The 21766-nt window shown below is 59.3% G+C and overlaps 1 protein-coding gene across 1 annotated transcript in view; it reads left to right on the forward strand.

The window, feature by feature from the left end:
• The first annotated feature begins 3925 nt into the window (after nt 1-3925).
• Nucleotides 3926-21766, forward strand: part of Pxdn (peroxidasin) — a 65851-nt gene continuing 48010 nt past the window's right edge. The window contains 2 exon segments of the mRNA XM_048353474.1: nt 3926-4099; nt 4101-4222. Of these exon segments, the coding sequence (XP_048209431.1) occupies nt 4022-4099; nt 4101-4222 (200 nt within the window). The 5' untranslated portion in view covers nt 3926-4021.

A 21766-nucleotide genomic window follows, 5' to 3' on the forward strand; every position in this document is an offset into this window, starting at 1 on the left:
GAGCTGTGCCAGGCCACAGATGGAGGAGGAGTGGAGACAGACGGTCTTATGGGAGGCGAGTCACCATTGGAAAGGCAGCTCCTCAGCGAGGACGCACTGAGGCAGCCAGGGCAGCGAGGACGCGCAGCCAGGACGCGCTGAGGCAGCCAGGGCAGCGAGGTGCACAGCGAGGACGCGCAGCCAGGACGCGCTGAGGCAGCCAGGGCAGCGAGGACGCGCAGGGAGGACCCAGCGTGGACGCGCACTGAGGCAGCCAGGGCAGCGAGGACTTGGTTAGGTAAGGCCCAGGACAGTACTGAGGGTCATAGTGTCCCAGGACGCAGGTGAGGTTTAGTGACGCTTCCCTTTAAGGGTAGGAACTCTTCACGTCAATCACTTTGGTCCTGGATTGCAGAGTAAGAATTTCTGGACAAGTCACCAGGGTAGGAAAACTTGGTAGAGCTTTATTAAGTAAACAAGCAGGGGAGCAGACACACACAGAAGAGCATGGGCACAATCTGTGGGTGCTCTCATAGGGGAAAACACACAGTTCCCTGACCTGTTGGGGTATTTGTAGGGCAAAGGCAGGGAGTCTAGCTTCCAAGTCATGTAAGGATAGGTGCTTTATCTTTGCTGTAATCACACCTGGTACTACTAAGCCTGCTTCCTGCCATAAAACAGATTCTTATCCTTGAGATAAGAAGACACCCTGCTATCTGCATTTGGGGGCAGGTGGCTTCTCAGGAAGGCATATATCCTTTCAGACAAGTGTTAATTCTTGGGGTGAGGAATGCCTCCCTCAGGAAGGAATGCGTCCTGCTGTCTTTCTTTAAAGCAAAAATAGCATTTCTAGGTTTCTAACTACCGTATTTCTGAGTTGCCTTTACCAGGCCTCAGGTTCCTCAAGTTCCTATTTCATGTTCCTCTAAATGAATTTGTTCCCTTAATCTTGGAAAGTATTTGAAGGAATATTCCCCATACTTGCTATAAACCGGCCAGACCTCATTTTTTCCCTTGTCTATCCTGCTTCATTTCTCCTAAAATGACTCCGTTCACTTAATCTTAAGGGAAGCATATATGAAGGAATATCTCCCACATTTGCTTTATGCAAGCTGACCATACTTCATTTTCCCCTAGTCTATCCAGCTTCAATATCCCTTACTTAAAGTCCTCTGATTACAGACATGAATCACATCTAGAAAATACCTTCATAGGAACACCTAGGTGGATGTTCGACCAAATCTCTAGGTTCTGTTGCTCACCAAAGAGGACACACAATTACTCAGTAGGGCTGACTCAGGACATGGCTGTTGAACTAAAAAGAAAAGCCTGTTACACTCTGAAATGCTGTTGCTCCCATGGGTCCCGAGGGTGGGGTTGTTTAGAGTGCTAGGTGTGGGGTCACTGTGTGAGAGTGAAGTCAGAGTGGACACCCGGTGCCTGGTCAGTTGGGGAAGCCTCAGCAGTGCCCTTCAAGGATGCACTGGGGTGTACTGAGCACCTGTAGTCTCAGGTTCTCCCTTCTCAAATGAGATGCCAGTGCACCTAGTACCTCCCCTTGAGATGTGCTGGGAAAGAAAAGCTGTCTAAGGCATCGTGATCCTTTTAAAATAAATTTCCTGATGATTCCCAAATCTAAGCAAGCATAAATAAAACGAGAACTTAGACATCTCATCTGCTGTTTTCAAGGTCCCCACCATCCCTGTGCCAGGACAGGGCTAGTCCCTCCCTCAGCCATGGCAGGGGGTGGGAACACAGACACACTTCATGGCCAGTGGCATGTGGCCCCAGGTGAGTCCTGGGAGGGTGGGGCAGAGTCCCAAGCAGGACCAAAGGATTGGATGGAGCTGGGTCCTGAAGGGTTAATCAAGCAATCACTTTGTGTCTGGTAGATGGAGAGATAGGCATGGGGAACAGATCAAAGAAACTTGGGGCTAGAGGTCAGGCCAGGGGACCTGGATTAAACTGGCAGGGTCCAGAGGTGTTTGCAGGGCCAAATTGCTGACAGATTTCAGTGGAAGGAAGGAAGGGCAGGAGGGAGGGAGGGAGGCTTGCTCAGTGAGCTGGTGTCACAGTGGTGGTCCAGGGCCCAAGCGAGGCCTGAGTGATGCTAAGCAAATGAAATTAATGGGATTTGGTAATGACTTAATGGGGATGAGGACTCCTGTGGAGACAATATCTTTCAAGCTGTTGGTTATGAGAAAGTGGCTTTGAGGACAGACTGCATGGAACTTTACTTTTCTGTTGGTTGTGAGGCTTGAACTCAGGCCCTGGGCACTGTCCCTGGGGCTCTTTTGCTCAAGGCAAGTGCGCTACCATTTTGTTGTTGTTTTGGTTTTTTTGGCCAGTCCTGGGCCTTGAACTCAGGGCCTGAGCACTGTCCCTGGCTTTTTTTTGCTCAAGGCTAGCACTCTGCCACTTGAGCCACAGCACCACTTCTGGCCATTTTCTGTATATTTGGTGCTGAGGAATCGAACCCAGGGCTTCAAGTATACGAGGCAAGCACTCTATGCAGCCCCGTGCTCTACCATTTTGAGCCACAGCTCCACTTCTGGTTTTTGAGAGGTTAATTGGAGATAAGTCTCATGGGAATTTTTCTGCCCAGGCTGGCTTGGAACCCCAATCCTCAGATCTCAGCCTCCTGGATAGCTAGGATTACAGGCATGAGCCACCAGAGCCCAGTCCCCAAACACACTTTTTAGAGAGAGGGATGTGTTTACCCACAGAATTCTGGGACACAGTGTCTAGAAGGCACGAGGGACAAGGACTGTGCTCTGGGGAGACTTCCTCTCAGACCCTGGACTCTCAGTCTGGCAAATGGGTACACATGGGTTGCAGGTCAGAGCACACCTGGTGTGTGAAGGTTTCTGTTGCAGTGATAAAAGACCTGACCACAACAGAGAAGGAAAGACTTGCTCTAGTTTACCATTTCAACCCATGGAGGCCAGAGAGTTTGGTGGCACAGAGGTGCGCATGGAGTGGAGTCCAGAAAGGGGGCCAAATGGCCATCTTCCTTCTTTTCCCACCCAGCCTGGCTATGGGAGGTGGATTCCACATGGACTGTCTCCACCCTCACCCCTTAATCCTCTCCAGAACCTGCCCCCCCCCCCCCCCCCCGTGCATGGCTATCCCAGGGGCTTCGGAATTCATAAGGTTGATAGACAGGGTCACACCCCACGGATCGGCTTCTCCACCAGCACCCTCCGCACCCAGGGCCAGATTGCCTGGGCTCGGTGCCCAGCTTCCCAGTCTGCAGAGGGGAAATCGGGAAGGGTGTCCGGGTCTCCAGGGGGCGGCCTCGGGCCGCGTGGGACCTCTCCTCAGTCCCAGGACCATACACCTGCGGCAGCATTTCCCCCGGCCTCTTCCCCAGGACTCTAAGCCAGGGTGGCAGGCCCCGCGAACCTGGCCGTCTGGGCTCCCAGCGCCCGCCGCGCCGTGGGCGGGAGCCGGACCCGGGTCTCCCCGGGGGACTAGGAGGGTTCACGCCGGGTGACTGCGCTGGGGAGTGGGGACGGGGCGGCGAGAGCGGGAAGCGCGCTGGGAACCGCGGAACAGCGCCCGGGGCACCGAAAACTCTAAACAAAGTGCGGAACAGTAACCCAGCTCCCCGGCGCTCCGTGAGCCCCGCGAGGAAGGCCCCCGACGAGAGGCGAGGCGCCCGCCAGCCCAGAGCGCCGACTCGGGCGCCAGGCCGCGCCCTGACCCGCCCCGGGCGCCCCAGCCCACCCCCGGGCCCCGACGCGCCCGGGGCGCCCCGACCTGGGCCTCGGGGGCGCGGGCTCGGGCGGCGCGCGGCGCGGCCGCGGGGAGGGGTCGCGCGGCCGGACACCGCCCCCCCGGCGCCCCGCCCCGCCCGGGAGCGGGCGGAGCCCCGCGCGGGTGCCCAGCTGGCGCCCCGCCCCGCCCCCCGCGCGCCGCGGGACTCGGACCGCGGCCCGCGGGCGCCGAGCCGAGGAGCCCAGCGCGGAGCGGAGCCCCAGCGCGCCGAGCCGGCGGTCCTCGCGCCCGGCCTCCGCGGTCCTCCGAGCTGCCGTCGGCCATGGCCCCGCGCCCGGCGGCCCCGGTGCGCCGCTGCCTGCTGGCGCTCGCGCTCTGGAGCGCCTGGGGGGCGCTGGCGGGGGGTCGCGCCCCAGCCGGGCTCCGGCTGCCCGAGCCGCTGCCTGTGCTTCCGCACCACGGTGCGCTGCATGCATCTGCTGCTGGAGTCCGTGCCCGCCGTGGCGCCGCAGACCACCATCCTGTGAGTGCGCCCGGGGCGGGGGCGCGGGCCGCGGGGGGAGCCGCGGCCGCGGCGCGGGGCGCGTCCGGGGCGGGGGTGCGGGGCGCGCCGAGCCCAGCCTTTGTCCGGCCCGGACGCCGGGGGCGGACCTGGAGCGCCGCCGAGCGCGCGGCCCGGAGCCGCCTTGTTCGGAGCTCAGGATCCCCGGGGGCCCGGGGGGTCGGGGGGGGCCGCCGGGGAAGCCCGTGCCCCGCTCGCGGCGCCCCTGCCCTCGGGCCCGCCGGACACCCGGCCCCCTCCGCCCCGGCCCGGTGGCCGGTCCCTTCGCCCCGCTCCCCTTTCTTTCTTCCTCCGCGTGCCCCCGTGGTCTCCCCGGGGCCCGGCGTCCCCCCCACCCCCCACCCGGTCCCGGTTAGCCGCGCCGCGGCGCCTCCGCCCCCGAAACCTCCTCCTCCACTCCGGGCCGAGAGCCTCGGTCTCGGGGTGTCCGGGACCCTCCTCGTCCGCGCGGGCCCGCGGAGAGCGGAACTTCGGGCTCCGGCCCTAGCGGAGGCTACTTTGTATCCGGCGCCTTGGGCCTCCGCGGGCCCCCGAGCCCCGGAGTCCCGGCGTTCGCGCCGCCCCGCGGGCGCCCCCCGCCCCGCGCCGTCCCCCCTGCTCCGGGGCCCCGGGCCGGCTGGGTTCCCCGCAGGCCCCGGCCTCCCCCCCGAGGCCGGAGTGACTGGAGCCTCCAGCCAGCGTCCTAGCTGCCGACTCCGGTTCTGCCCCCAGTGCCGCCTGGCTGCTGCGTGCCGGGAATAGTTTTCCCTTTCCCTGGCGGGCCTGAGGGGTTTTTTGGCACCTAGAAGAGCCTGCAAAAGTTGTTACAGTTGAGTAGACTACTCGGAGCGGGCGGCCAGCCTTCTCACCTCCAAACCAAGTGCCTTCCCGCCCTCTCTCCGGCTTCCCCTGTGAACCGTACCTAGGACTGGCGAGGTGGGGCCACCTGAGGCCTGGTTCAAGCACCGCGTTTCACTCTGCCCCCCGTGGATGGGAAACCTAGGTCCGGGAGCCAGTGATCAGATGGGGTCGAAGCCGAGCGCTGGTACTCAAGTGCTTTGCTCCCCAATCCGCATTGCCTTTCGAAACGAATGGTATTTTAAAACAGGGGTTGTAGCACACCAGTGATTGCTCCGGCTTGCTTCACCCGGCGAGGTCCCCCCAGAATGTGGGAGAGAGTCAGCCAGGGGGCTGAGAGCGACCTGTCATCTTGTGCTGGTGGAGACTCCGGAAGGGGTCATTTGGAGAAGCTGGTACCTTACAAGACTTACGCGTGATTTTCAGAGTCGGGTTTTGAAGTGAAAGCACAGAGGCATAGTGATTTGTGACCCAAGGTTGATCAAATAAATCCCTTAGAGAAACGAGCAGATTCTGGTTGAAATCACGGCTGGAAATAAGCTCATTTCATTTCCCTGGAAGAGCAGAGGTTGGAACCAGAAAGGAGTGTGGGGGTGGGCGGGCTCTGTTGGCTAATATCCCACACCTGATTCCCCTGCTGAACAGGCAAGTGTGTGTGTGTGTGTGTGGAGGGGGTCCAGTAAAGGTGGAAGAGGAGGAGGAGGGGGGGACTGGTCTCCAGGAGCAGTCCTGTTCTCACCAAGGCCAGGCCCAGGCTGCTGGGGGGGAGGGGGGGCTGGCATTGTCCCAAGCAGAAAGATTTCACTTCTAGCCTTGCTGCCAGCTCCCTGCTCTCTCATGGCTATTTTGAAGCAATGGTTTGGGAGGCTGAGATTGTAGCTTCGTGGTAGAGCACTTGTGTAGCATGGGGAAGGCCCAGAGTTTCTATCCACTGTAGAAAGGCACAACAGAAACCATTAAGAAAACAGTTGGGTCCTACCTAATAGATGTGGAACACAGCGCCTGTCCTCTCCTCAGAGCCACTCTGTTGACCCCATTGGTCCTTGCCTGGTCCATTGCCCATTGTCCCCAAGATTTCAGCCCTCACTACCCCTCCAGGAAGACTGACTCAAACCACTGGAAGACACTGACTTTGCCCCTCCCCCATGCCTCCTGTGTTTGGGCCCTAACATCAGATTCTTCTGTTTGTAGTTTGAGGCCTCAGATATAATGATATGAGATCAGGGTAGGAAAGAGGGGGCTCCCCATGTGGGGGGCCTGGGTGGACAGGAGAGGGGCTCCCCTTGTGTGTGGGGGCCTGGGTGGACAGGAGCGGGGCTCCCCGTATGTGTGGGGGCTGGGTGGACAGGAGCGGGGGCTCCCCGTATGTGTGGGGGCCTGGGTGGACAGGAGAGGGGCTCCCCATGTGTGGGGGGGGCTGGGTGGACAGGAGAGGGGCTCCCCGTGTGTGTGGGGGGGCTGGGTGGACAGGAGAGGGGCTCCCCGTGTGTGTGTGGGGGGGCCTGGGTTGGACAGGAGAGGGGCTCCCCGTGTGTGTGGGGGGGGCCTGGGGTGGACAGGAGAGGGGCTCCCCGTGTGTGTGTGGGGACCTGGGTGGACAGGAGAGGGGCCTCCCCGTGTGTGGGGGGCTGGGTGGACAGGAGAGGGGCTCCCCGTGTGTGTGTGGGGGGCTGGGTGGACAGGAGGAGGGGGCTCCCCGTGTGTGTGTCGGGGGGCCTGGGTGGACAGGAGAGGGGCTCCCCGTGTGTGTGTCGGGGGCCTGGGTGAACAGGAGAGGGGCTCCCCGTGTGTGGGGGGGCCTGGGTGGACAGGAGAGGGGCTCCCCGTGTGTGTGTGGGGCTGGGTGGACAGGAGAGGGGCTCCCCTTGTGTGGGGGGCTGGGGTGGACAGGAGAGGGGCTCCCCGTGTATGTGGGGGGCCTGGGCGGACAGAAGAGGGGGCTCCCCGTGTGTGTGTGGGGCCTGGGTGGACAGGAGAGGGGCTCCCCATGTGTGTGTGGGGGCCTGGGTGGACAGGAGAGGGGCTCCCTGTGGGGGGGGGGCTGGGTGGACAGGAGAGGGGCTCCCCGTGTGTGTGGGGGGGCCTGGGTGGACAGGAGAGGGGCTCCCCTGTGGGGGGGGGCTGGGTGGACAGGAGAGGGGCTCCCCGTGTGTGGGGGGGCTGGGTGGACAGGAGAGGGGCTCCCCGTGTGTGTGTCGGGGGCCTGGGTGGACAGGAGAGGGGCTCCCCGTGTGTGTGTCGGGGGCCTGGGTGAACAGGAGAGGGGCTCCCCGTGTGTGTGGGGGGGCCTGGGTGGACAGGAGAGGGGCTCCCCGTGTGTGTGTGGGGCTGGGTGGACAGGAGAGGGGCTCCCCTTGTGTGGGGGGCTGGGTGGACAGGAGAGGGGCTCCCCGTGTATGTGAGGGGCCTGGGCGGACAGAAGAGGGGCTCCCCGTGTGTGTGTGGGGGCCTGGGTGGACAGGGAGAGGGGCTCCCCATGTGTGTGTGGGCCTGGGTGGACAGGAGAGGGGCTCCCTGTGGGGGGGGGCTGGGTGGACAGGAGAGGGGCTCCCCGTGTGTGTGGGGGGGCCTGGGGTGGACAGGAGAGGGGGCTCCCTGTGGGGGGGGGGGCTGGGTGACAGGAGAGGGGCTCCCCGTGTGTGGGGGGCTGGGTGGACAGGAGAGGGGCTCCCCGTGTGTGTGTCGGGGGCCTGGGTGGACAGGAGAGGGGCTCCCCGTGTATGTGTCGGGGGCCTGGGTGGACAGGAGAGGGGCTCCCCGTGTGTGGGGGCCTGGGTGGACAGGAGAGGGGCTCCCCGTGTGTGGGGGGCCTGGGTGGACAGGAGAGGGGCTCCCCGTGTGTGTGTGGGGGCCTGGGTGGACAGGAGAGGGGCTCCCCGTGTGTGTGTGGGGGCCTGGGTGGACAGGAGAGGGGCTCCCCGTGTGTGTGTCGGGGGGCCTGGGTGGACAGGAGGAGGGCTCCCCGTGTGTGTGGGGGGGGGGGCCTGGGTGGACAGGAGAGGGGGCTCCCCGTGTGTGTGTGGGGGCCTGGGTGGACAGGAGAGGGGCTCCCTGTGGGGGGGGGCTGGGTGGACAGGAGAGGGGCTCCCCGTGTATGTGGGGGGCCTGGGTGGACAGGAGAGGGGCTCCCTGTGGGGGGGGGGCTGGGTGGACAGGAGAGGGGCTCCCCGTGTGTGTGTGGGGGGGCCTGGGTGGACAGGAGAGGGGCTCCCTGTGGGGGGGGGCTGGGTGGACAGGAGAGGGGCTCCCCGTTTGCGTGGGGGGGGCCTGGGTGGACAGGAGAGGGGCTCCCCGTTTGCGTGGGGGGGGCCTGGTGGACAGGAGAGGGGCTCCCCGTTTGCGTGGGGGGGGGGCCTGGGTGGACAGGAGAGGGGGCTCCCCGTTTGCCGTGGGTGGGGGCCTGGGTGGACAGGAGAGGGGCTCCCCGTGTGTGTGTGGGGGGGCCTGGGTGGACAGGAGAGGGGCTCCCTGTGGGGGGGGGCTGGGTGGACAGGAGAGGGGGCTCCCCGTGTGCGTGGGGGGGGGCCTGGGTGGACAGGAGGCTGCACAATTGTGCACCCAGGACTCGGCTCCACTGTGGACCCTCTCCTCATGTCTCTGAATTCCAGACCTGAATTCCAGAATTCCAGACCTGAGTCTTTGCCGCCACCACCAGGGAGGAGATAAGGGTCCCCACAACTCCCTTGTAAGTTGGGGGAGAGTGGCTGGGCGCGGGGCCTGGCGGAGGGAGGATTGCTGCCTCTCCCGCCCCGGCACTGCCCATGTGGACGTTCTGCTAACGGGAACGGCACTTGGCTCCAGGCCTTGGCCCCTGGGGTCCCCCACTCTGTCTCCTGCAGTGTGGCCGCGGGGGTGTGTGTGTGTCACAGCTGTTGGCAGTCTTTAGTTTGAGTCTTTGCCTTGTATAAAACAAATTGTTGCTTTCCTTTTTTAGTTACTACTAACATGAAGCCAAAAGACTATTGTAGCAACTCCAATGCATTTGAAAATACCACATGAGTATTAAAAAACAAATTAAAATCAGCTGGAAGCTGCCTAGGCAAGGGTAGATCAGACTTGGAAACCTAGCTCGCTACTCAGGAGGCCGAGATCTGAGGATTAAGGATTGAGCCAGCGCAGGCAGACAAATCCAAGAGGCCTTTGTGTCCCAGTAAACCAGCCCAAAGCCCAAAGCTGAGATGTGGCTCACGTGGTAGAGCTCAAGGCCGAGTACCAGCCTACCCCCCCTTGAATTTGACATTTATCTTTGTAAGGTGGGGGATAAACCTATTATTTTCCCCCACTGTTTAGTGCTCTGCCGTGGCTGAGTTCCCTGTGAGAGCCCCTGTAGTGTTGGCAAGAGGAGGAGGCCTGCCCCCCCACCCCCCATCCTAGTGCCCGGCCTGGGACGCCCCTCCCAGGTGGTGGTGGTGGTGGGCATCTCTGGCAAGCTGGGTTCTTAGGCAGACTGTTCTGTGCTGGGCAGAACCACCTAGGTCTTGAGTTCTTGTGCGTCTGCCCCTGTGTCTAGAAGGTGCTCCATGAGAAAGTCGAGACCACTCCCCTGTCCTTCCTCTTGAGAGGGTCTTCCCTTCCCTCCTCTCTGTCCTTACAATGGTCTCCCCTCTCCTCCTCTCTCTGACCATGGTCTCACCTTTCCCCTCCTTAGTCCTTACAGTGGTCTCCCTCCCCTCTCTACTTAATGGTTTTCCCTCCTCTCCCCTCCCCTCTGACTTAACAATGGTTTCCCATCCCCTCTGCCCTTACAATGGTCTCCCCTCCTCTCCCCTCTCCACTTAACAATAGTCTCCCCTCCCCTTCCCTCTGTCCTTACAATGGTCTCCCCTCCCCTCCATCCTTACAATGGTCTCCCCTCCTCTCCCCTCTCCACTTAACAATAGTCTCCCCTCCCCTTCCCTCTGTCCTTACAATGGTCTCCCCTCCCCTCCATCCTTTACAATGGTCCTCCCCTCCTCTCCCCTCTCCACTTAACAATAGTCTCCCCTCCCCTTCCCTCTGTCTGTACAATGGTCTCCCCCTCCCCTCCATCCTTACAATGGTCTCCCCTCCCTCCCCCTCTCTACTTAACAATGGTCTCCCCCCCTCCTTAACTATGGTCTCACCTCTCTCCCCTCCCTAGTCCTTACAAGGGGTCTCCCCTTCCCTCTCCTCCTGTCTGAGTTCCATGTTTTCCTGTGTTAAGGAGGGGGTGACCCCACCATCAGGGCAACTCTGACTTGGAGTTAGGGGAACAGGTTCATCTCTGATTTGGAGTTAGGTGATAAAGTTCAGTTCTGACTTGGAATTAGGTTCAGCTGTGGTTATGGCCCCCCCCCCCCACCCCCGCCGTGGGCCCCAGGCTTCCTCTTTTCTGTTGGTCTGCTAGTTTCCAGCCTGGTGGGGTCTGGCAAAGTCCAGTGGCGAGAGAACGAGGCAGCAGCGCCCACAGGGCTGGGGACGGCCTGTCTGGGCACCTTCTGACTGGTCTCTAGGCCACCTGAGGGCGGACGGCCCTGCACTCCTGGCCAGGGTCTCGGGAGGGAGCCCAGGGGGTGTTATCTGGAAAGGCGGGCCTTGTGTAGGGTGGAGGAAGGTGCTCTTTTCACTGAGCTAGGATTAGAAGTGCACATTGAAAAGACAGACAAGCCAGGTTCTAGTGGCTCGTGCCTATAATCTAGCTCTTTAGGAGGCTGAGACCTGGAGGACTACGGTTGGATGCCATCCTGCACAGAAGAGTCTGATAGACTGCATTTCCAATTAGCTAGCAAAATACTGGGCCGGAGACATGGCTCAACTGGTAGAGCACCAGCTGTGAGCTAGTAAGTAGCACAAGACTAGGTTGCCCTAAGCTTAAGCCCCAGTGCCATCACATACGTGTGTGTGTGTGTGTGTGTGTGTGTGTCTCCACACACACTAGCTAGCTGTGGGTGAATTCCCTTCCAGACTGCTGTGAGGCTTAACTCCTTGGGGACCTCCCTTTCTTGTCCTCGTGTCTGCAAGGCCTGGACGCTTCCAGGCCAGCACTGCGAGCCATCTGCTGCCCGCCATGGCTGCCCACCTCACAGCCGTGTGTCACGATGGGGGTGTGTGTGTGGGGGGGGGGGGGATTGCTGCTCACCCCCACAGCCATGTGTCACGATGGGGGTGTGTGTGTGGGGGGGATTGCTGCTCACCCCACAGCCGTGTGTCACCATGGGGGTGTGTGTGTGTGTGTGTGGTGGATTGCTGCCCACCCCACAGCCGTGTGTCACGATGGGTGTGTGTGTGTGTGTGTGTGATTGCTGCTCACCCCACAGCCGTGTGTCACGATGGGTGTGTGTGGTGTGTGTGTGGATTCGCTGCTCACCCCACAGCCGTGTGTCACCATGGGGGTATGTGTGTGGGGGGGGATTGCTGCTCACCCCACAGCCATGTGTCACGATGGGGGTGTGTGTGTGTGTGTGATTGCTGCCCACCCCACAGCCGTGTGTCACGATGGGGGTGTGTGTGTGGGGGGGGGGGGGATTGCTGCTCACCCCACAGCCATGTGTCACGATGGGGGTGTGTGTGTGGGGGGGGGATTGCTGCTCACCCCACAGCCGTGTGTCACCATGGGGGGTGTGTGTGTGTGTGTGTGTGGATTGCCTGCCCACCTCACAGCCGTGTCGCACGATGGGGGTGTGTGTGTGTGGGGGGGGAGGAATTGCTGCCCACCCCACAGCCGTGTGTCACGATGGGTGTGTGTGTGTGTGTGTGATTGCTGCCCACACCCACAGCCGTGTGTCACGATGGGGGTGTGGGGGGAGGAATTGCTGCCCACCCCACAGCCGTGTGTCACCATGGGGGTGTGTGTGTGTGTGTGTGTGGATTGCTGCTCTCACCCCCCACAGCCGTGTGTCACCATGGGGGTGTGTGTGTGTGTGTGTGATTGCTGCCCACCCCACAGCCGTGTGTCACGATGGGTGTGTGTGTGTGTGTGTGTGTGATTGCTGCCCACCCCACAGCCGTGTGTCACGATGGGGGTGTGGGGGGGAGGAATTGCTGCTCACCCCACAGCCGTGTGTCACCATGGGGGTGTGTGTGTGTGTGTGTGATTGCTGCCCCACACCCACAGCCGTGTGTCACGATGGGGGTGTGGGGGGGGAGGAATTGCTGCCCACACCCACAGCCGTGTGTCACGATGGGGGTGTGGGGGGGGAGGAATTGCTGCTCACCCCACAGCCGTGTGTCCACCATGGGGGTGTGTGTGTGTGTGTGTGATTGCTGCCCACCCCACAGCCGTGTGTCACGATGGGTGTGTGTGTGTGTGTGTGTGTGATTGCTGCCCACCCCACAGCCGTGTGTCACGATGGGGGTGTGGGGGGGAGGAATTGCTGCCCACCCCACAGCCGTGTGTCACCATGGGTGTGTGTGTGTGTGTGTGTGTGGGATTGCTGCTCACCCCCACAGCCGTGTGTCACCATGGGGGGTGTGTGTGTGTGTGTGTGATTGCTGCCCACCCCACAGCCGTGTGTCACGATGGGTGTGTGTGTGTGTGTGTGTGTGATTGCTGCCCACCCCCACAGCTGTGTGTCACGATGGGTGTGTGTGTGTGTGTGTGTGTGTGTGATTGCTGCCCACCACCACAGCCGTGTGTCACAATGGGGGGTGTGGGGGGGAGGAATTGCTGCCCACCCCACAGCCGTGTCTCACGATGGGGGTGTGTGTGTGTGTGGATTGCTGCCCCACCCCACAGCCGTGTGTCACGATGGGTGTGTGTGTGTGTGTGTGTGTGTGTGTGTGTGTGATTGCTGCCCCCACCCCCCACAGCCGTGTGTCACGATGGGGGTGTGGGGGGGGGAGGAATTGCTGCCCGCCACGGCTGCTCATCCCTGGGGGGCAGGGTAAGGGATGTTGTGTTACCACTTGAAAACAAACTTTTCAAAATTAATAATTGCAGTGCTTTATATTTTCTTGTCTGGATGTTTAATTAGAAAACTAGGAGACTTGGTTCCCCTTGAGTCGTCTGGGTCCTCTCTTCACAAGCCTCAGGTCCACAAACAGAAAACAGGGAGCTGCAAGGCCTGATTCCAGATGTGGTTGCCCTGACGGTGCTCCTGGCCCCAGAGCGTTCCCAAGTGAAGTCCTGCCTTGCCCCTCCTTTCCTGTGCAGATTCAGATTCGCCACACAGCATCAGTGTGATTGGTGTGAGTGGGTTTCCTCCTGGAAACTCCTGCCTTTCTCTTATCCTCTCTCACTGGTGCTGAGCCCCACCGGAGGAGGTGGGCAGACCCGGGGCATGGGTCCCCAGACCTTCTCTCTTATAAAGTTTGCTTCAGATGTTCTTGTTGTTGTTTCTGGTCCTGTACCCTGCCTGCCTTTCTTTCTGAGGTTTGCACTTGGGGCCTCTGCACACTCCTGGGCTAGCTGCTATCTACTAGGTGGAGCCGCACTGCACCTCCAGCTCTGGAAAGATTAGACCTGAAGTAACTGTAAAAATGAATGGGTTGGCTCCCTGCTGCACGTGAGTCAAGTGGAGCCCTTCCGCCCTCCCGCGTTCCTCCCTCCCTCCCTGTGTTTGAACGCAAGGCTTGCCATTTTGCCTGGCTGCCCCTCTTTGAGCTTCAGCCCTGGGCAGGGCTGGTCCTCCACCAGCCTTTGTATTCTGCTCGCTGCTGCGGTGGCTGAGGAACTGAGCCTAGTAGATCATCCCTCTTTTGTTTTTACTGACTGGTTCTTCATGGAAGCCTACCTTGGGGATCCCTTCCTCATTTGACCTTTGTTCTGATAAATGTTCACTGGAGGGGTGGGGGGAACCTTATCACAATACTATTGAAATTTCAAACTGAGTCTATAAGCAAATGCTGAGTTTTATCCTAGGTTTGTCCCCTGCAGCCATCTGTACAGCAAGAATGTAGCATTGATTGATCTTTTCCTTATTGAAGTTAGGTGTGAACGAGAGGAGAAGCACCCACCTTGTCTGGTGGGTGATGGGCTTGGAAGGCGCCTCCTTTAGTGATTAAGTGTTTTGGCACAGTTTCCCAGTAGCTGCCCGGTCTCAGCATTCCATTTCAGAGTGATTTTAATTTCTTCCACAAAGGGCTTCTGGGGAGCAGCTCCTGAGTGTGGACAAGGCCCCGTCTCCTAGGCTCTGGGGAGCAGCTCCTGAGTGTGGACGGGCCCCGTCTCCTAGGCTCTGGGGAGCTAGTTCCTGAGTGTGGACGGGCCCCGTCTCCTAGGCTCTGGGGAGCAGCTCCTGAGTGTGGACGGGCCCCGTCTCCTGGGGCTCTGGGGAGCAGCTGCTGAGTGTGGACGGCCCCGTCTCCTGGGCTCTGGGGAGCAGCTCCTGAGTGTGGACGGCCCCCGTCCTCCTGGGCTCTGGGGAGCAGTTCCTGAGTGTGGACGGGCCCCGTCTCCTGGGCTCTGGGGAGCAGCTCCTGAGTGTGGACGGGCCCCCGTCTCCTGGGCTCTGGGGAGCAGCTCCTGAGTGTGGACGGGCCCCGTCTCCTGGGCTCTGGGGAGCAGTTCCTGAGTGTGGACGGGCCCCCGTCTCCTGGCTCTGGGGAGCAGCTCCTGAGTGTGGACGGGCCCCGTCTCCTGGGCTCTGGGGAAGCAGCTCCTGAGTGTGGACGGGGCCCCCGTCTCCTGGGCTCTGGAGTCCACATGAAGCTGCTTCTGACATTTCTTTGTTTCTGTTGGTTACTGGTGAGCCTGTAGTGATATCAGCTCATTCCTACAAGTAGAAGCGGGTTTCTTTTCTTTTTTTGTCAACATAACCAGCCTTTGAAAATGATCAGTTTTATTGATTCAGGAGACCAGGTCTTCCTGCTTTTTTCTTTTGGTTTTGATTTGAACTCAAGGCCTCAAGCTTGCTCAGATCATACCTTCAGCCCTTGTGTGTTGCTATTTAGGCAGTTACATTGGGACTTATATTTTATTACTTTGAGCACTGAGTGATTGGATGACTGAATTTTGCTGTGCTGGGATTGAACTCAAGACTTCCTTTTATCACTAAGCATCTCAACAATTCCAACGTTAGATTTGCTCGTGTGTGCCTGCGGTGTGTTCCTGCAAGTGCATGCGGGTGTGCATGTGTGCACGTGTGTGCACGCGTGTGCGTATGTGCACGCGTGTGTGTGTGTGTGCACACGCACGCACACAGCCCCACTGCCTCTGGTCCTCAGGAACTCTCCTAGCACTGACACCTGTGCGGAGCAGATTCAGTTCCGGACCCTCCCTCCATTCCATCTTTTCTGAACGCTGAAGTCCCCACGCCCATTTTCTTTTTTGGAAATAACCTTCTTTAAATTCTTTTGCATCAAGGTGTGGTTAAAAAACAATCAAGTCCACATTCTCAAGTTCAGATTTTTAATAACGTCAACAACTCCACCCTGGTTTCCCCCACGTGTGTGTCTTTGGAATGTTCCGTATCGGGGTGACCCGGCCTTCGGCTGCAGGGGCAAACAAACGGCCGTGGGGATGGCGCTTTGGCCGGTCAGCTCCCTCCTCACGGCCAAGCGTGACCTGTGAGCCGCTTCCTGCTGGAGCTGTGTTGGCGCATGGCGGGATCGCTCATGCTTTGTCTGTATCTGCCTTCTGACTACAAATTCTGTGTGGCGTGGTGGTCACCAACTGGATGTCTGGGCTCTGACCTTTTTCAGGGGTCCCAGCCTCTGCGGTCCTCTGCGGTCCTCTGCCTGCCGCTGGCCTGGAGGCCTGTCCTGCAGGAGTTGAGGGGAGACCGACCTCAGCTCCCTGGGGCAATGTTGGCCGGTCACACTGTGAGGTGAACTCTGGTCTCATGTCTCAGCTAGCCGCGGGGACCCTGGGTGTAGGATGGGGGTGTCGCTGTCTGCATGAGGAAGAGCTCTGAGGGCTCCCAGAGCCCGAGGAGCAGATGATGCTTTGTTTCTGTGTGGTGACTTGGGGCACTTCCCCCGGAACCACTCCTGTGTTGGGAGATAGCATACACTACCACAGATGCTGCAGTTGGGACACAGCCCTTCTCCACGTGGGGACTGAGGGCAGCTTCTGTACCGTTGTCGGCGTGATCGGTGAGGGCAGAGCCGTCCGTCCCCGTGGTTGCAACCCAGGGCCACCGCCGGATTTCCCACAGAGGCGCTGCTGGGTAGAAGACTTCTCCAGAGGTGAGTGGCTGTCACCACCAGTTCCCCCGGTGATGGCCACAGCGAGGCCTGGTGTTCGCCTCCCTGGGCTCCGGGTAGGTCCGCGGTACCAGCACCGAGTCAGCCGTTCCAGCCTGAAGCCCGAGCTGAGAGGCTCCCTTGAGGAGCTGTGGGAGGGGTTGTGAAACCTCCCTCCTAACCCAGCAGTTGCGTCCTTCTGCTTACTTTCCTTTCCACACACTTGATTCTGTTACTGGCAAACTGAATATGGCAGAAAGCATGGAAGAGGCAGATGACAAAACGACCCAAACGCAGACGTGCGAGCGAGCTGCTGGCCCGCTGGGCTTTTCTGTTAGGCGGGCGCGCACGCGAGGCGGGCGCTCCACCATCTGACCCAGCCCCCCTTGTCACGGTAGGGTCCCCTCGTGTGCCTGCTCCTGCTTCCGTGGCTGGAGACGACAGACAAGCGTCCCTGAGCCCAGCCACCTAACTGTGGTTAAGATGGGGTCTCAGAATCACCTTCTATGCCCAGACCGTCCTCAAACAACCGTCACCCATTCTCCATCTCCCGAGCAGCCAGAATTACGGGCTCGAGCTCTACAACCAGGAAATTGCCTTTTTTCTTTTTTAGAAGTAGTACTCTTGGTGAGGCTATGCGGTGTGGTATGTACAGGGGACGAACGAGGCCACAGGTGATTCTTGTGGCCTGAGGGGAGGGAACACACCCCACTGGAGCCTGGGTGCAGTGCCTTGGTGCTGGGCAGCCCGGATACGTGGACACCCATTCGCCCCAGTGAGGCCCTCCCCCCACGCGAGGCTCCAGCATCTCGGTGAGGTCGCAGTGAGGCCCGAGTGGGGCTCTGTCATCGCAGTGAGGCCCTGGAGAGGCCCCGTTGTCTCGGTGAGCCTCCATCCCCTCAGCGAGGTCTTGATGAGGCTCCGACGTCTCCGTAAGGCCCCAGTGGAGCTCCGTCGACTCCGGCTGTGGAAGGAAAAGCATCTCTTGAGCGTAGTGGCTCAGAGAGGATCTCGTTTTCCATGAGCTGACTTTAGTGGCAGCAGAAACTCGCAATGCTAACAGAAAATGACCCCAAAGTGTAGTTTTCAGTGCAAGTTAGATTGGCAGCCTTCTCTGACAGACCAGACCAGATGTTTAAGCACCGTTTAATTTTTCTTTCCGAGGGTGGACAAGCAAGTGCTCCTTCGTTGTGAGTACCCTTCATTAGCCCCTTTATTTTTGGAAGCAAGTCTCTTTCTAAAATGCCACATCAATGGGGATCTGATATTAGGCCCCCACCAAGGAGAAAAGAGAAAGTGGAACTCGGTTACCTGTGTGAGGAAAGGAAATTTTGCCTTAGTGATTGGCGCTCTTAGGCTGGTATTTTCTCTTTATTTAGGGGGAAAAATTGTCCTTCTTAGGAAGGAAGATTTCTTCACTCAGAAATGCCATTAGAAAGAAACACAGCTGGTAGGTAACCTACTGGAGCGCAGGGTGTTTTATCAGTGGGAAATGCAGCCACAGGCCATCCGGAGTGCTGGCTGTTAATATTGGGGTCTCCTCCTAGAGACCCCTAGGCTGCCTTCTCCGGGGGAGAAGATTTAGGCTGTGGCTTCCTGGTGTGAAGCAAATGTTTCCAAAGGTCTGTGACCAGAGGAGCTGTGTTGCTTTGAACTTTGAAGAATAGCAGTTAAAATAGATGCAGTTAGTCACCATTGCTACTTCCGCAGAAGTTGGAGATGTTTGTATTGGCCTGGCAACAGGGGGATAAACATTAACCTTGAGCATTGTTTTCTTGTCTGTCTTTTGCCTTGTGTCATCATCTTAAGTAAATGCTTCTGTGACTTCATCCATCCACCCATCTCTACCCATCCACCTACTCATCCACTCACTCTCTATAGGTCCAACATCTAGTCAACCTTCTATCCATCCATCTCTCCATTTATTCATCCATCCATCTACACACTTACCTATCCACTCTCCATAGAGCCAACATCTAGCCAACCATCCCGTCCCATCCCATCCGTCCGTCCATCCATCCACACATCCATCCCCTCTCCTGTCCACCCATTCATCTCTCATTTTGCCTATCAATTTATTGTCACCTCGCACCCCTTCCTCATTGTTGGAATCCGTGTGAAATGTTGGGCTCTGCTTGTATTTTCACAGTCGGATGGCCCAGCTATGAATGACACTTGTCTCCACTCTAGCACAGCCTTGTCTCAGCTCCTTCTGCCTCTGCATGGCTTGAGGGCGGGCTCGTGCCTGCCTGTGGGGTTACAGAGGAGGAGGAAGCTCCCCAGGCCTTGTGTCCCCTACTCCCCAGCTCAGATGCTTGAGGTTAACAGCTGACCTCTTCCTGGCTCTTCCTAGTCATAGAGAACCCACTCTCTTGGCTGAGAGATTTCCCCGGAGCTCCGTTCTGGTGGCCTCCCCCACACTTCCTTCAGAAAAGGATTGTTTTTCCGGTCTTTCAAGGGTCATCCTTGGCCAGCGTCAGGAGTAAACTAGCTTTCCATGCACAAGGGCGGGCGCTGCTCTGGGCGCCCCAAGAGCTCACTCGGCCCCCTGACTCTGACCCTCCGTGCGAGGGGGCTGCGGGACCGTGTCTAAGGCTGGGGATGTGGACCACGGGGGAGCTTCAGGAGCGGACACTGTGGCTCAGTGGCTCCCGTGGCTGCTTTGGTCGATCCCCACCCTGGCCTGTCACCCCCTCTGAGCTCCTGGGCACCCTAACTCTCACGCGCCTCCTTCCCGCCGCTCCGCTTGAGGCAGTCATGGTCTCTGGAGTTCGCTTGGGCTGCACTGCTCATCTTGAAAGCTCTGTGTGGGGAGGCCCCTTCGTTGGGTCCTAAGAGCCAGTTCACTGGGGTGAGAGGTCTAGCTGCCTGTTGGTTCTCTTTTCGGGTCCGTTTTGTCAGGGGAGGTCATTAAAGCACAACTGGACGGAGTCGAGGCTCTGGGGAAAAGAGCAAGCAAATTCCAGTGTGTGAGGGGAGCCTGGCGCGAGGGCTCCCTGGGTGTGGCGCGTGCTGGGCCAGTGGGAAGGCTTCCTCTCGCCCAGCCGCTGACTTGGAGGGGTGCCCGGTGGGATAATGTGTTTTGTCGTTTTGGCTGAACTCGGAACACATCCGGTCCCTGGAGAGACCTCACTGAACCCATTCTCTTGTTGACGTGGTGGTGCTTGTGCCGGCACAGACCCAGACCCCTCAGCACCTGCTCTTTTCCACCTTATGAAGGGGAGGCCGGGCCGCCCCGCCGCCCTGCTGCCCTCTGCTGGTGAGCTCCATGTGCCACCTTCGCTAGATGTTTCTGGGAAGGTGTTTCCGAGGAGAGGCCAGCGTGAAGTCAGTGGGCTTCCAGGAAAGTGGACTGTGCTTCCCGCCAGGGCGGGCCTCCGGCGGTCAGCGCATCCTCTCCACAGAGCAGAGATGGACGTTCCTCCAGCCGCCGACACTTGACAGGACAGAGACGGAGCGGGAGGAAGTTCTGCCACCTGTGGCCTGTGGCCTTGCACTGTGGGCACAGCACAGCACCTTCCTGGTCGTGTGGCCCTGGCGAGCCTTCTCTGTGTTGGGAACTGATTCCTAAAATAAACAGTGCTCTCTTTCTCTCTGCCTCTGGCTGTTTATGGTCTCTATGCTGGTACTATGGCTAGTAGGGTGTAATGCTTTCCTGACTTGTTTGCTCACAGCTGGTGCTCTGCAGCTTGAGTTACTCCACCAGCCCAGCCTTTTGCTAGTTACTTTGGAGGTACTGTCTTGTGGATTTCTTCTATTCTCAGCCTTCTCAGCAGCCTGGACTATTGGTGAGTGTTGAACTAATTCCTGCCTTTTGTCTCCTTTGTATTTCTTGCGTGTCTGTCTCTCTCGCCCCTCCTGCTGACTGTATTCTTTACTTCCTCGTGATTGTGCTTCTCTGGTCGCCCTTGCCCAGCACACGTCTGCCACCCTGGTCACACAGCCTCTCCCCACCCCCCACCCCGGTCCTGCCAGACCGCAGCCCTGATCTAGTGCATACCGTCCCCCGATACCCAACAGGCAAAACACACCGAGGGACAATGGGAAGAAGAAGGAGGAGGGCTCAGGGAGGGAGGAAAGGAAGCTGAAGGAAGGAAGGACACGTGGTGTTACAAGGAAGACAGACACTTCCTGTTATGTAGTTAGGGACATCCAGTTATAGGCCAGGCAGAGTGACTCAAGCCTGCAGTTCCAGCTACTTGGGGCCTTGGTGATTGTGAAGATCATGGGTTTGAGGCCAGCCTAGGCAAAAATGTGAGACTCTGTTCATAAAATAACCAGAGCAACAGGGATAGAGATGTTGTTCAAGTGGTACGGTGCTTGCACGAGGCCCTGAGTTCAAACCCCGGTACTACCAAAAACCAAAGCAAAAACATAATTTGTAACCTATGCCCATGAGTGGTGGAGCAGTTAGGCTTTGTCTTTTCCAGGTATGGAACCAAATGAAGGAGAGTTGTGGGCTGGGAAGATTGAGATGGAAGGGCCACACCCCTGCGTGTCCTAGGAAACCAGGGTCATGGGAGGGAGCTGCGGAGTGTGTGTCTCCACTGCCAGGAAGGCAGTGACCGGAGGGCAGGGAAGGGAGTGACCCAGAGGGCAGCCACCGGGCTACAGCCGTCACACTGCAGGAGGATGGACACTGCAGTACAGCGGTCACACTGCAGGAGGGCGGACACTGCAGTACAGCGGTCACACTGCAGGAGGGCGGACACTGCAGTACAGCGGTCACACTGCAGGAGGATGGACACTGCAGTACAGCTGTCACACTGCAGGAGGGCAGACACTGCAGTACAGCGGTCACACTGCAGGAGGGTGGACACTGCAGTACAGCGGTCACACTGCAGGAGGGCGGACACTGCAGTACAGCGGTCACACTGCAGGAGGGCGGACACCACACAGTACAGCGGTCACACTGTAGGAGGGCGGACACTGCAGTACAGCGGTCACACTGCAGGAGGGCGGACACTGCAGTACAGCGGTCACACTGCAGGAGGGCAGACACCACACCGTACAGGACACCACGCAGTACAGCTGTCACACTGCAGGAGGGCGGACACTGCAGTACAGCGGTCACACTGCAGGAGGGCGGACACTGCAGTACAGCAGTCACACTGCAGGAGGGTGGACACTGCAGTACAGCGGTCACACTGCAGGAGGGCGGACACTGCAGTACAGCAGTCACACTGCAGGAGGGTGGACACTGCAGTACAGCGGTCACACTGCAGGAGGGTGGACACTGCAGTACAGCGGTCACACTGCAGGAGGGCGGACACTGCAGTACAGCGGTCACACTGCAGGAGGGCGGACACCACACAGTACAGCGGTCACACTGTAGGAGGGCGGACACTGCAGTACAGCGGTCACACTGCAGGAGGGTGGACACTGCAGTACAGCGGTCACACTGCAGGAGGGCAGACACCACACCGTACAGGACACCACGCAGTACAGCTGTCACACTGCAGGAGGGCGGACACTGCAGTACAGCGGTCACACTGCAGGAGGGCGGACACCATGCAGTACAGCAGTCACACTGCAGGAGGGTGGACACTGCAGTACAGCTGTCACACTGCAGGAGGGCGGACACTG

The sequence above is a fragment of the Perognathus longimembris genome, chromosome 8 (assembly GCF_023159225.1).
Source record: "Perognathus longimembris pacificus isolate PPM17 chromosome 8, ASM2315922v1, whole genome shotgun sequence".
Lineage (NCBI taxonomy): Eukaryota > Metazoa > Chordata > Mammalia > Rodentia > Heteromyidae > Perognathus > Perognathus longimembris.